At 46.6% G+C, this 13579-nt stretch overlaps 11 protein-coding genes across 11 annotated transcripts; 5 read left to right on the top strand and 6 right to left on the bottom strand.

The window, feature by feature from the left end:
* Positions 1-477: 477 nt before the first annotated feature.
* On the bottom strand, positions 478-780 carry N7483_006222 (uncharacterized protein; the record flags this gene model as incomplete). Its single annotated transcript, XM_057089659.1, has 2 exons — positions 478-735; positions 766-780. The coding sequence occupies 2 exons, from the start codon at positions 778-780 to the stop codon at positions 478-480; spliced, it is 273 nt and encodes a 90-aa protein (XP_056949488.1).
* A 422-nt stretch (positions 781-1202) lies between these two features.
* Positions 1203-1400, bottom strand: N7483_006221 (uncharacterized protein; the record flags this gene model as incomplete). The annotated part of the gene is made up of 1 exon (XM_057089658.1): positions 1203-1400. One exon carries the CDS (start codon positions 1398-1400, stop codon positions 1203-1205), a length of 198 nt encoding a protein of 65 aa, XP_056949487.1.
* Positions 1401-2335: 935 nt separating this feature from the next.
* On the bottom strand, positions 2336-2943 carry N7483_006220 (Allantoin permease; the record flags this gene model as incomplete). Its single annotated transcript, XM_057089657.1, has 3 exons — positions 2336-2365; positions 2392-2693; positions 2742-2943. The coding sequence occupies 3 exons, from the start codon at positions 2941-2943 to the stop codon at positions 2336-2338; spliced, it is 534 nt and encodes a 177-aa protein (XP_056949486.1).
* Positions 2944-2960: 17 nt separating this feature from the next.
* On the bottom strand, positions 2961-3785 carry N7483_006219 (Allantoin permease; the record flags this gene model as incomplete). The annotated part of the gene is made up of 2 exons (XM_057089656.1): positions 2961-3400; positions 3659-3785. 2 exons carry the CDS (start codon positions 3783-3785, stop codon positions 2961-2963), a joined length of 567 nt encoding a protein of 188 aa, XP_056949485.1.
* An 851-nt stretch (positions 3786-4636) lies between these two features.
* On the top strand, positions 4637-5221 carry N7483_006218 (uncharacterized protein; the record flags this gene model as incomplete). The annotated part of the gene is made up of 1 exon (XM_057089655.1): positions 4637-5221. One exon carries the CDS (start codon positions 4637-4639, stop codon positions 5219-5221), a length of 585 nt encoding a protein of 194 aa, XP_056949484.1.
* Positions 5222-5340: 119 nt separating this feature from the next.
* Positions 5341-6231, top strand: N7483_006217 (uncharacterized protein; the record flags this gene model as incomplete). The annotated part of the gene is made up of 1 exon (XM_057089654.1): positions 5341-6231. One exon carries the CDS (start codon positions 5341-5343, stop codon positions 6229-6231), a length of 891 nt encoding a protein of 296 aa, XP_056949483.1.
* A 246-nt stretch (positions 6232-6477) lies between these two features.
* Positions 6478-8553, bottom strand: N7483_006216 (putative very-long-chain acyl-CoA synthetase family protein (CefD1); the record flags this gene model as incomplete). Its single annotated transcript, XM_057089653.1, has 4 exons — positions 6478-6895; positions 6953-8294; positions 8355-8480; positions 8544-8553. The coding sequence occupies 4 exons, from the start codon at positions 8551-8553 to the stop codon at positions 6478-6480; spliced, it is 1896 nt and encodes a 631-aa protein (XP_056949482.1).
* A 542-nt stretch (positions 8554-9095) lies between these two features.
* N7483_006215 (NAD(P)/FAD-dependent oxidoreductase) lies at positions 9096-10456 on the bottom strand (the record flags this gene model as incomplete). The annotated part of the gene is made up of 2 exons (XM_057089652.1): positions 9096-9577; positions 9646-10456. 2 exons carry the CDS (start codon positions 10454-10456, stop codon positions 9096-9098), a joined length of 1293 nt encoding a protein of 430 aa, XP_056949481.1.
* Positions 10457-11018: 562 nt separating this feature from the next.
* N7483_006214 (uncharacterized protein) lies at positions 11019-11276 on the top strand (the record flags this gene model as incomplete). Its single annotated transcript, XM_057089651.1, has 1 exon — positions 11019-11276. One exon carries the CDS (start codon positions 11019-11021, stop codon positions 11274-11276), a length of 258 nt encoding a protein of 85 aa, XP_056949480.1.
* Positions 11277-11355: 79 nt separating this feature from the next.
* N7483_006213 (putative mitochondrial inner membrane protease subunit Imp2) lies at positions 11356-11970 on the top strand (the record flags this gene model as incomplete). The annotated part of the gene is made up of 2 exons (XM_057089650.1): positions 11356-11495; positions 11604-11970. 2 exons carry the CDS (start codon positions 11356-11358, stop codon positions 11968-11970), a joined length of 507 nt encoding a protein of 168 aa, XP_056949479.1.
* A 463-nt stretch (positions 11971-12433) lies between these two features.
* On the top strand, positions 12434-13569 carry N7483_006212 (uncharacterized protein; the record flags this gene model as incomplete). Its single annotated transcript, XM_057089649.1, has 2 exons — positions 12434-13100; positions 13151-13569. 2 exons carry the CDS (start codon positions 12434-12436, stop codon positions 13567-13569), a joined length of 1086 nt encoding a protein of 361 aa, XP_056949478.1.
* Between the last annotated feature and the right edge of the window lie 10 nt (positions 13570-13579).

The raw sequence follows: 13579 nt of genomic DNA, 5'->3' as shown, positions 1-13579 counted from the left end.
TTGGGAGTTTCAATATAATAGTTTGACAAGAAAATGAGGTCAAATGCGGTAAATTCATACAACAATTTAGTGAAAAATCAATAAATCACAACTGTAAAATAGTAAAACTTGTAGAAACATCAGACTCCAAATTCTCTGAAAGCTCCCGAGGTCCCAGTCAGCTCGCAGTTCCATTCTACGTCTCGTCCTGGCTAAGAGACACTATTATTACCCCCGCGTCTCCCATCAATATTGTATATACTGTCAGAGCAGCTTTCCTAATCAAGAAACTATGGACCGGGACCGAATTCTTCGCATCACAAAGTTAAACCAACCCGCGTCAGAATCCATGGTTGAAGCCAATAAATTTGTGATCCACATGCAGGATTGGTTTCCTGACGAGTCAAGGTGATGGTGGGTACCGATCAGTATGCGCGAACTGGAATCAAGAAATTTCAATTCCTCAACTGCGGGTATAGAATTAGGTAGTTCAGCCACTCAATAACATTCGGTCTCCGAATCAAGGACATGGGAGTGTTCATTGCTTGATGATTGAATAATGAATCCTCTATTCATCGACAAAAGATAGTGAGCTTCATTGTCTTCCTTTTCCTCGTCCAAAAAGACAGCACCCCAGATATTGTCGAGGTCTCCAATGGTGAGTGATATTCTCACTCCAGCATTTTTGATCTGTGGCTGGGTTGATCCAAGCACCCAGGCTGAACGACCGATAAGACCGTCCAAGCCAGCCAACTTCTGGAAAGTAAAGGAATATCCTTATCTCACCGGAATTTCGTCCATTTCCATTCCCCAGATATTGATATCAAAGCGAGACAAATGGGAGCCAAAGAAAGATATCAGATTAATTATAATTTCTGTGACTGCTGGAGTGGAGAGCGGGCAAATGGAAATTCTTATGTTCTTCTACGCATGAGAAGCTAAGACGTTCGTAAATCGAGTGGAGGGAGATGTGGGCATCTTCTGGCATTGCTCCAGGCTGACGGGCAGATTCGGACTGGGAGCCGAGATATAATACCAGGACTTTGATATCATCCAAGGATATGTGAACCACCTTCACAGCATCGGTGCGAGTCTGGTCTTTCACCAAAATGGGAAATTCATAACCAACTATTCCGTCCAATATCAGGTTCTCGAGAATATCTATGAGCCCGAACAAGCCAAAAAGGCTGTCTCTGGGTGTTTTCCATTTCTCGCTGGGCATCTCATTCATGACACAATTCCGCTGTTTTACCCTCAAGCACACGGATTTCTTCTTCAGTCAAGCCCGATATTTCATCGTCATAGATATCATCGGAATCCGTGTAATCGGCATGCATCTCATGGCAAGGATCCGAAGCAGGCGTCATTTCCGTCTCCCCACAGTCAGGCGTGGTTCCGGGTCTTTTGGACATTTCACTCATCGTTGTAGGCTCGTGAGCAGTAGTCTTGTTGGATGACCGGCTAGATGCTGGAGTATGCTACTGTGTGCGTCGGAGTGAGGATGAAGAGGAGTGAGGATGAAGAAGATATCCCTTCGGAGGATCGGGCTGTTCAGTAAAGCCAGTCTCAACAAGTCTTTTGGAGAGGATAGAAATAATATTGTCTCTCGCTGAGAGGGGTGATCAGGTCTTTATAAGGCCTCTGGGAAAGCCCCTTTTCAACCTGAGTGCCAGCACAAACTTGAAAGTATCGATGCCCAACCTCTAGGGGTAAAACAGTATTTGAAACCTATAAGCCCTAGGATACCCTATAGCAGCGAATAACCTTGTTAACTTGGAGGCCGCCAGGAAAGACATTGAATAAAAATAAGAGCGAGCGGCAAGAACATCTTAGTAGAGGCAAGCTGATTATTACTAGATTTGAATATGAGTTGAAATTTGGTGGAACTTGAGCATTCAAGTTCAACCCTCCCGGGACAAATATCCAATATCTACTATTCGTAATAGTAGTAGTATTATTCCACGTTGGGTGCCCAAGGGGGTAACCAAGGATCAGTGACGTGGTCATGATGTGTGGACGCCTTATGCTAAATCTTAGTTGTCTCAGAAAGGGTAGTCGCCACTTGCTCTCTGGAGTCCCATCGATCTCTATATTCATCCATTAAGATAGCTACAGGAGGTGCGCTCTCGACAAAGTGCCGAACGGCGGACACCGGGAACAAAAGGTGAAGTGCACAGTATACAGTAGCACTGATAACGAAGCCAGCGAGGAAGCAGATATAATATAAATGAGTCAGGCCCAGGGATACATGAATGTCTGAATTTATGTATCCAATGAATCCGGGCAAAGAAGGGGCTGTGCCACAAATCCACTATGAATGAATAGTCAGCGGCTTGTTAAAAATGTGAGACTTGTATTATAAATTGGTGCCATGATATGGCTTCCCCTTGAATAGAAAGAATGGTAACCTACCCCTGCTAACGCACGCCAGTTGACTCCCCAGGTATACCAGTATAGGCTGGTACTATTGCCTATGTATAAGTCGTCGACCTTGATCTTTTGTCTATTGATCACAAAATAAGACGAAATCATCAGTCCTGTCATAGGACCAAGAAAGACAGAGTAACTGCTGAGCACCGTGAGGAATATGGTGGCGGTGTTCACAAGTTTCCAAGGATTCGAGGCGATAGACACAAGAGCAGTGAGATAGGCACCACGACGGATGTTGATATATCGTGGGAGAAGAGCTGCCAAATCGAAGCCTGATCGACGCACTCAGTAAGTAGTTACACTGTTTAGAAGAAGTTAAGATGAGACCTTACCTCCAGCCAGAGCATTGCCAGAAACATTAACACCCATTTGCGAGATCACCAACGCGACACCACCGAAGAAGGCTGCAGCTCTTGAGCGCGAGCTTCCATGTTCAATTACTGCGCTGAGAAGATTCGGAAGGTTCCACTTGGCACTACCATATCGATCTTGGGTCGCCGCAGTGACCAAAATGCCAATTATGGAACACGTCATACCGTAGAAAGGGAAACTCAGCAACTGACCACAAATCGCATTTGTAGGTTTACGCGTAAAACGCGCATAGTCTTTTGATTGAGGATTCCTGCTGCAATAGAACCGATGGTACTGATGACACCAAATGCCACTTTCCATCCGGACCCACTGGCACCGGCATCTGATATAGTTGAGCCGAAACCACTATCACCCATAGTTGCAAGAGCCCAGACAAGGAGAACAATTTCAAACACGAGGATAGTTGCCGCCGATCCATAGAAAAACCTTCTCAGTTTATATGGGCGGATGTAAATGAAGGGCAGCGAGATGACCATGAAAATTATGTAGGCTACAAAGTGGGCCGTCGTTGTACCTGTTGAGGCAGAAAGATGGTTTGGAATGCGCCCTTCAATAGAGGGCCATATGGCTTGGAGACACACATAGACACATTCCCCTCCAATCCATGCTTGAAAGCCATCTGGAAATTGAAAGGTGGGTTAGCAGGATCTCCAGCACGGGAAATGGGAACACTCACACCACACTAGATATCAAACAAAAGTATCAGGTCAGTCACTGTATTCAATCCTTTTCACGGCGCTACTCACCAACAGAAAGAAGAATTCGGTTCCAAATCACAAACATACTACCATACATTCCCCACACATATCGATTCACAACGGGAAATCCCCCTGTTTCTTGGTCAGACCTGAATCCTGAGCCTGAGAAAGTGACATACGGTGATAATATGCCCCTGGGATAGAGTTCAAGACCACAAAGATGGTTGCGAGGATCTCTCCTATGACAATGGATATAATCGCTTGCCACCACGTCAAGCCGAGTCCTATCAGGGAACTTCCAGTCATATAACCGGATATGTTAGAACTAACGAGTACCCCTAGTTTTGATTGTCAGCTCACGTTGCCTCAAACGCGATAATGGGATGTAGCCTGAAGTCATACAGAAATGATGAAATGTCCAAAAACTCCAGGTCCTGCGCTCCGCCTCAATAGGCTTGATATCGTTGTTGATCCATCGATTAGGTATTAGTCCCCCTTCTCTATCAATTTCAAGCCTTGCTAAAAGACTTTTGATCGACATGATCTAATTTCCAGTGGTTGGTGAATATTGTTTTCATAAAAAAAGCAAAACCAAATTGCACTGGAATGTGAGGGGGCCTAGTACTAGTACTTCATTCTGTCGGACAGGCCGCTGATCCCACCACTTATCTACTCTGCACGATCATATTCGCCGATCGGGAAGATAACCAGCGTGGTCTGCTGCAGCTAAGGGCCAAAGAGTTGTTTGATAGGCAAGCTATTGTCATGGTTATCTTAGGTGGAACTAGCTAATTTTACATCTCACGAGTCAAGACTCAAGAGAATACTATGAGCACCCACGTCCGAGAATCATTCTCACGGATAGAGATCAATGATCTCAACAACAAGCAAAACGAGCCCCGCTATTCATATTTGCTGCTGCCCACTCCCTGATAGGCGAATAGTGTTCTTTGGAAAAGATTATTCACATTGAAGCTATTCATGGTGTGAATAATGCACCGAAAAGGGGCTTTGGCGGACAAATGTTTCCCCAAGCCGAATTGAGATCGAGAACGGAGGAGAGGTCAACTCCTTAATACTTCTTTCATTTGGTCAACATCAAGTATCGCTCGAACTGCTCAAGATAAAATTTCCGAAGAAGGAAAAGAAAACAAAGAATGTCTACAGAGGAGAACCATGAAGACAGCAAGGCCACACTAAAAACACGTCAACTGCTCCGTGGAGAGATCACGTACGAGCAGGCCCTTGACAGCGACAACAACATGCTCATCCCATTGGGCTACCGAGATCAAAAGCTGGAGATGTATCTTTACTTTAATCGACATCGGAAAGAGATCAAAACTGCTGTCGCTCATCATCTCGGAATTTCAGTTGACAGATGTCACATTGCCAAGATCGAAGATTGGATTCACGGAAGCTTTAACGTTTGCCTTCGAATCGATGTCGACTCTAGTAACCGAAACCACCTTGATGATCCAAAGATTAACCCTGAGAAACAATGCATGCTTCGATTTCCCTTATTCTTTGGAGTTGGAGAGAATATTTGCCCCGGAAATGCAGACGAGAAGGTCCGCTGCGAAGCTGCGACCTATGCATGGCTTCAAGAGAACTGTCCTACAATTCCTATTCCCCAACTCCATGGATTTGGCCTATTAATGGTCAAACCTTCACTTTTGTTGACAACTTGTCTATACTCAAGCGAATCGCTCACCGTGTACGCCATCTATTTTTCTATTGGCTAGGCCATCCGACTCCATCACAATATGTTCCTCATCGGCTGCAAAACCCCGATCAAGAAGATCTGCCAATACTTGAATACCCCTACATTCTGATTGATTATATTAAGCCATCTCAAGGGAAGATGCTTTCAGAGACATGGGAGCAAGGACGCCAGAACCCTGAATTACGCTCTACCTTATTCCATGGACTCTCGCGGATCATATTGGACTTGGCACGGGTTCCACTACCAAGAATTGGTTCATTCACACTGGATGAGAACGGATATTTGAATTTGAGCAATCGTCCCCTTACAATTGATGTCCACGAATTGGAGAATGAGCATACATTGGAAATACCATGCCAGTCTACCCACACTCGCGTTGAGTCCTACATTCATGACGTTCTTTCATGTCATGAGAATCGCCTTCGCCATCAGCCAAATGCAGTAAACGACTATGAAGATGGTTTATACCAGGCTTCTGCTCTTATGGTGATGAGAAGTATTTGGTCGTGCTTCTTCCGTCGCGAGTTCTTCCAATGTCCATTTTTCCTTCATCTCACCGATCTCAATCAATCTAATATTTTCGTTGATGATAAATGGAATATAACCTGTTTGATTGATTTGGAGTGGGCATGTTCGCATCCAGTGGAAATGATTCATCCTCCACAATGGCTCACAAACGAAGCTATTGATGGGATGAACAAGACGAAGTACGAAGAGCTTCACAAAGAATTCATGGAAATTCTCGTATCGGAGGAAACCAAATTCGATCTACCATTCCAGCTCTCGGATGTTTTACAGCAAGGCTGGAACAAGGGAACATTTTGGTGTACTATGGCCCTTAGGAGCCCAACAGGATTATTCTCGTTATTCTACGATCATATCCAACCAATGTTTGCAAAGAATCATAATGAGCAGCCATTCTGGAAAATTACCACGCCTTACTGGATGATTGACACAGATGAAGTTATTAGGCACAAATTAAAGGACAAGGTGCAGTATGATTCTGATTTACGTGAAGCATTCCAATAATTGGCCTGGCCATTTTCCTCTGGGGTTGCTGCCTATCAAGCATCTCACCGTGAGCTTTGTGCTCTCAGATTCTTACCCGAACATGCTAATATTATGACTTATGATGCTAACGATGATCAATGTTTGCTAATGCGCATTTGAAAATCTTTTGTCATTATTCAAGGTATTATAAATATAAACAAAAAAAGAGGCTTGAGTTCGAATGTTGGAAAGAAAAAAGCACGACTTGAACTTGAAGATAGACGTTTACAGACGGGCCTTTCCTTCTGTCAGAGTTACCCACTCCTTCTCACCAAAAGGCTTATAGGCATCCTCACCAGGAGGAAGCCAGTAGAGCTGATCGGCTTGTCCATCAGGAACCTTAGTACCAATCAACGCGGGGTCAACACCTTCATGACGGAGCGGCGCCTTGTTCTGCTTGTTATTGTGGATGTGAACTGGGTTATCAACCAAGCGCAGGAAAACAGGGACTGCGTAGCGTGGCAATTTTGAGCGCGTAAAGCGTGCCAACTCAGCAAAGTCCAAGTTCTTCTTATCCTCTGCACTTAATTGTAAAGCCGCACAGCCAGCACGGCCTTCATGACCAGGGACAAGAACGCCATACACATTTGCTTCAATGACACCAGGGAATCGACCCAGAGCCTCGGAGACTTCAGCGGTTGACCTGTAAAAATATTGTTAGTTTGACTTCTCAATGAGACCAATCAGATAAAAAACTTACACATTCTCACTCTTCCAACGGAATGTATCACCCAAACGATCAACGAAGTACCAGCGGCCATCATTTGTTCGGCGGAGAGCATCACCAGTACGGTAGTAGAGATCCCCCTTGACGAATACATCGCGCAGGTACTTCTTCTGAGTAGCGCCCTCATTATTCCAGTAACCCTGGAAAGCTTCCTCGTTAGGGATCTTCACCAGGATCTCACCACCTTCTTCCAAAGAGGGACGAATGGCAAAGCCAGTCTTTTCATCGCGAATGATCTCTCCAGATTCCGAGTCAATAGCAACAGGAACGTATGTGTTACGCAGGATTGCGCGCGTGAGTGCACCATGGTGACCAACACAGCCCGATGTAAACGGTCCGAAGTTCACATTCAGCAAGGAAAATACACCTTCACTGCTGTTGAAGAACTCGTAAATCTCGGCAACGTTGAAACGCTCACGGAACTTCTCCCAAACATCTGGTCGGAGACCATTGCCCCACATACCCCGAACCTTATGGTTACGGTCTTGGGCGGAAGGCGGGGCGGAAAGAAGATACCTAGCAGTCTCTCCAACGTAGATAAAAAGAGTGGCCTCCGAGTCACGGACATCCTTCCAGAAGTTGCTGACGCTGAACTTCGGGGCCAGTGCGACACCTGTTCCATTCAAAATAGCGGTAATGACCACGGTTGCGGCGGTTCCGTGATAGAGGGGCATGCAGTTGTACCAACGGTCTCCATTTGGCCCGGGCTTATCTCCAACTGGCAAAACACGAACTGTGTTTGTTGAGTACAAGCGAGACATGGTGAAAGCGGTTCCCTTGGGCATTCCCGTTGTACCCGAGGTGTAGAGAAGAATACCTGGGAAGCCACCAGACATCTGGAGTCCCAAGTCTCTGGGAGGAGGAGTTGTGGCAAAGGTGCGAGCATGGGCTCTGAAAGCCTCGTCCACAACAACGGGGGTCATTCCAAGTTCACCAGTTAAGGTATCCCGGCACCCCTCGACATTCGCCTGGCAAGTGGCATCGTCATCCACCAAGAGAAGCTTCGCACCACTGCACTTCAAGCAGTGAACCAATGGTTCGCCAGACAGGTTGAAATTAATTCCGGCTGGAGCACACCCAATGCTCCAGAGACCCAGCCATGCGGCCATAAACTCGATTCGGTTCTGCAGGTACACGGCTACCAGATCGCCCTTCTTCACTCCCTGAGACAGGAAGTAGTGACCATATTGGCATGCTTGTTCTTGGAGATCGCGGAAGGTGTATGATCCATTTCGAGTCCATATCGCTGTTGTGTCGGGGTACTTCTCGGCCGTTTCCAGAAAGTTGAACCACAGATTAACCTCTCCCTTTCCGACTAGGAAATGTCAGTATATTTTCACAGCTGGGCATATCATTTATCCATCTTTGTACATACTGGCTCGCGCGGTTGTTTTCTGACTCTTCACCATGGTCGCCATAACCTTGAAATCCTTCATTAAGTGGTATTTTCCATTGAGATAAGCTGCCGCGGTTACACCCGCCAGGGCTGCTGCTGCAGGTGCTAAGAACTGTCAGCCATTTTGAACATATATTTTTAATGCAATTGATGCTTGATATGACCTACCGAAGTCCATTTTGTAATGCGATTAAAATGTCGCGATGTGATATACAGATTAAAATGACACGCGTAATGACGTAGAGGGTTGACAGATCAACAAGATGTACCTGCACCTGAAGTTGAAATTGTCAAATGAATGTAAATTAGAATGATTCCTTGAGATTAGAATATGCGATTTCGAGTATGAGTGAATGAATTGAGAGAAAAGAGGAGAGAGTAAGAATGTAATGAACTCTTGCGACAAGAGCAAAGATTCCTCGGCACAAACGGCTTGCGGGGCTCAACAGAAGCCGCGGCCCCCATGAAGGATTATCCACTTTATCAGTTCCAACTGGCTTTGGGGGCTAGAAAAGCACTTTGAGGATACTGAAAGGGGCTAAAAGATACTGCAGACACCTAAATTTATTGTGAAGTGTCCGGAATTGCGTCACCTCGGTCCGAATCGAGAATTTCATCGTATTGCTGATTCGTTTATAGGAATTGGCCCCCCTTGGCATATTTAGCCCTCTGGCTTACGGCCTATACATAGGACGGAGAAGGAAGGCCAATTTGCTGAATCTAGTAATCTCGAAGCTCCCGATCTGGAATCAGACTATCATGGACCCCACGGCCCTGTTGTTCCTCCTTCCAGCCCCAGATTTTGTCACGGTCGGCCCCATTGCCTACCCCGTGGACAACATTGGCAACATAGTGGCCGACGGTAGGGAGGAATTTCCAACAGTGAAATGAGCCACCGACAGCAAGATATAAGTTGGGGAGCTGGGGATGTGGATGCTGGGTGATTAGAGGGTGTTGCTCAGGTGTGATCGCGTCCCAGCATAATCGATAATAATTCACTTGGCGATCCTGTGTAAACAGCTGGGGCAGACGACCCCGGATCGACTCAAGGAACTCTCGACGCAATGCCTCTGGGACATCTCGTTGGTCCTTTGGAGGTGGCACAGAAATGGTGTGACCACTCTCAGTTTGGATGGTGTTCTTAAATGAAGCCGTATTGGTAAACTTCAGCAGACCCGACGCGGTGGGAGGAAATGCTTCACCTGGTCAGTAACTGTCAGATTCAAAATCGCAGATCTAATCGTGGTGGACCAAATTGAACGAATCTTACCTTCTTCACCATACACATAAACTGGAAGTTGGTCATATAGTGACCGTTCCTGCGGGGACAATTGAAAATGGGCTACGCAGATTCCTGCTGCTGTGAGTTGGCTCTCCATTCTAGCTTTGCCTGTCATTTCTAGATCATCTTCAGTGGAAACCATCAGCTGGCTCGTCCAGGCACCTGTAGCCAAGACGATTTTCTTGGCCGTGTATATCTCGCCAGTGCTTGTTTGAACCCCCTTGACACCATGGTCATCTAATACCAGACGACGAGCTTTGCCGACTTTATATTGGACACCCAGACGAATCGCCTCCTCTGCCATGATCTTCACGGCGGAACCAGCATCCGCCCAGCCGGCTGACGGGTTAAAGTAGTATGACTCAAAGGCATCCATATTGGCGTCTTTGAGGATTCCACCCCAGCTGCGACGAACTTCTTCTTCAGTCATATCTCTTGTAGGGTCCGGGCGACCACTTGTCTTAAAGTTGTGGCGAATCCGCTCTGCAAGATCGCTTCCCCGCTCATTCATGGCAATCCAGCCTGACTGGTGATAAACGCCTACATTAGCGAATAAATGGTTATTTTTCCAGGCCTCGATAGCTTCGAATGCCAGGTCCATATAGATAGGGCTGGAATAATCTGCCCGGACAATCTTATTGATGTCTGTTGATGCAGCATCTCCAGATGGAGGCGGAGCTCTATCGAGGATCGTGATGCTTGAGGGGTTGGGGGATCGTTTAGCCAAATGATGAGCTGTACTGATACCGAAGACTCCAGCTCCGATGATGAGGACCTCAGGCTCCGTATTGAGCTCCATGGTTGGTATTTTTATATGCGTAAGTTGCTCAGGTGCTGTAGTAATCGAAGAATTATAAATTTGAAAAGGATTCGCACATGCGAATGTCGGAATGAGGTAAATTTTCAAGTTCGACCCAAGTTTCAAGTTAGTGGTCAGGCTAATGCGGGCATTCGGTTGTATATGTATCCTTGCTCGGGGTCAGAGCTAGTAGTAGGCTACTAGTAGTAGTAGTAGAGGTGACCCTCAAATGCTCACGGATTTCAAAGCTCCAAGGCTTTTCAACCTAATATGGGAATCAAACTAAAATATTAAGAGTATTGTTTCACAAATGCAATGATCGCGCTCCCATCCAAGCACTGGGGAAGTAGACTTGGATGTTACGGAGTAGATTGTGGAGAAGGAGATAAGCGGCAGAATCGCGGTTTTTCCGATCTCCGCTTCACTTTGACGTTGACATGAACATTCCAAGGTTGTTTGATACTGGTTTGCCTTGGGAGACTATTCCCCATTAATTGGCATTAATTGATCTTCTAATACCCTCGATTATATTCATTGGAGCTACGGAGCTCTCAAAATCAACATGCCACCCTCAAACAAACTCGCAGACTTGTCAAACTCGCGCATTTTGACCCCCAGAGATGCCAAACGACTCGCAAAGAACTCAGTCCAATCCGTCGCTGAATTGTCAGAGCCCCAATATGCCTCTCTACAACGAAAATCTATAAATGCCGGCACCCCCTCTCACCTCAAGGTGGCACCTCCCATCAACCTTCAGCCGTTTCCGTCAACGCTACGCCTCCCTCCCACAGCCCGTACGCCGCGGCCTTGGGGCCCTTAAAGTCTTTGGAGCTTTTCTCCCGATAGGACTTTTCTTTTCCGAACATGTCGCACAGATCGTATGGGTCCGCGGGCCCTCGATGACCCCTTACCTGAACGAAGACTACGACAGGACACATACACAGATGGATATGGCCGTGGTGAGCATGTGGCCCTGGGGCTCGGCATTTCCATGGGAGAGGTCAAAACAACTAGAGAGAGGGATGGTAGTGGCAATTCGGTATGATACCCTTAACGAGCGATCTTCGCGTTGGATCAACCGGCGTTCGGTCAACCAGACCTGATGTTCAGATGAAACAAGCGACTAATATAATCTCAAATCTCGCAGATCACCCGCACACGCTTCTAATATCGCCGTCAAGCGCGTTATAGGTCTTCCAGGCGATCGCATTACTACACGTGAACCATGCATGAAACCATCTCAAATCGTACCATACAATCACGTCTGGCTAGAGGGCGATGCGGAGGATCCACGCCGAACATTGGACAGTAACACATATGGACCTGTCAGTATCAGTCTGATTCAAGGGCGGGTAGTTGGTATATTACGCCCGCGCATGCGTTGGTTGAACTGGCAGGATTGGGAAGCCGGCAAGTCCGGCGGATCAGCCGCAGATGAGAACGAGAACTATCGTCAGAGTGTGCGCGATCGTGTTGTGAAGGAAGCTGTTAAGCTGGAGAGACCGGAATTTTAATCTCGGTCTATCATAGACATTGGCAAAAGCTTGTAAATATACTAACATAGAGAGGGATCTAGAATCTGTACTATTATCAATGAGACGCCCTGTTCATTACATACAATAGGGACCAGAGCGTTTGAAACTGTATGCGTGAGGATATGAATCCAACTTTAATGGACAAATTGGTTCCTAATCTAGCTCTGATCAGTTCTAGTAGCTTGAAAAACTTGAAGTTCGGAGGAATAGCGACTCCCCACTCCCGAGGTCTTGGTTCGGGATAAAGGCCCCCCGATGAGATGACGGGATTAATGACAGCGCGAAGAATTGGCTTAACAACCCGATCACCACTTGGGCAATCGGTAAACTGGCAACTGATTATTGTCTCAGCTCCATCAGCACTGGAGCATTTGACCAAAGCGAACGACCCCGCACCACCCACCATCACCACCACCGAGTTAAGCACCAAACAAACATCAAGATGTCCACCCCAATTGTGGACTCACACATCCACCTCTTCCCAGAATCACATCTCCCAACTTTAGCCTGGCACGGACCAAACAATCCCCTGGGATCACAGCACTGTATCAACGAATATCGTGATGCCTCATCATCCGTCTCAACAACCGCAACTCCAGAGACAAAACACTACCTACAAGGATTTATATTCTTGGAGACAGACCGAATTTCTTCAATTTCAGAAGAATCAACAGAAAATCCAGGATGGAAACATGCTTTAGATGAGGTCTCTCTCCTCACCCGAATCGCGCTCGGTGAACCTATCCCAGGCGAGGGTCACAAAGCAATAGATCGCGATCTTTGTCTCGGTATAATACCCTGGGCTCCTGTACCCGGTGGTCCGAATGTACTCAGGAAATACTTATCCCAAGTACAAGAGCGAACTAGAACAGATGAGGTCTGGCGCAAAGTGCGAGGTGTGCGATACCTTGTCCAGGATAAAGCGGCGGGAGTTATGCTCGAGTCCGACTTTGTGAATAGTTTGCGATTTTTGGGGAAAGAAGGACTCGTCTTTGATCTAGGAGTTGATGCGCGACAGGGAGGTCTACACCAGCTACGAGAGGCCGTGGAAATGATGGATAGAGTATATGAAGGGGTGGAAGACGAGAGTCAAGTGACAATCGTGATAAGTGAGTTTGATTTGATCGTTATGATGGATATTTGTTGACTGAATGGATAGACCATCTATGCAAACCGAATTTGCGACTACCTTCTGATTCAACGCCGACCCATAACGAGTATCTCGAATGGAAGGATCTCATCACCCGAATGGCTCGCGCGAGCAACAGAACTTATATGAAGCTTTCTGGTGGATTCTCTGAGCTACCATCACTGACCGAGTCGGAAATTGATCTCCCATCTGTGATTGATACTCTTCAACCATGGACTGATGCAGTGTTCGACACATTTGGTGCCGATCGCGTGATGTTTGGCTCAGACTGGCCAGTGTGTAATGTTGGCGGTGGTGGGAATGAGGTATCTTGGAGCAGATGGCGCTCAGTGGTTGAAGGAATTTTGGAACGAAGGGGTTTAACAGAGGATGAGAAGAAGGGAGTTTGGGGGAATGTGGCAGTTGAAGCATATGGTATTTCCATTTAAGAATTTATTT

This window comes from Penicillium malachiteum, assembly GCF_028827825.1.
Source record: "Penicillium malachiteum strain IBT 17515 chromosome Unknown utg000002l:1.0-8849297.0:1.0-8852440.0, whole genome shotgun sequence".
NCBI lineage: Eukaryota > Fungi > Ascomycota > Eurotiomycetes > Eurotiales > Aspergillaceae > Penicillium > Penicillium malachiteum.
This window is presented reverse-complemented; position numbering and strand designations above follow the sequence as displayed.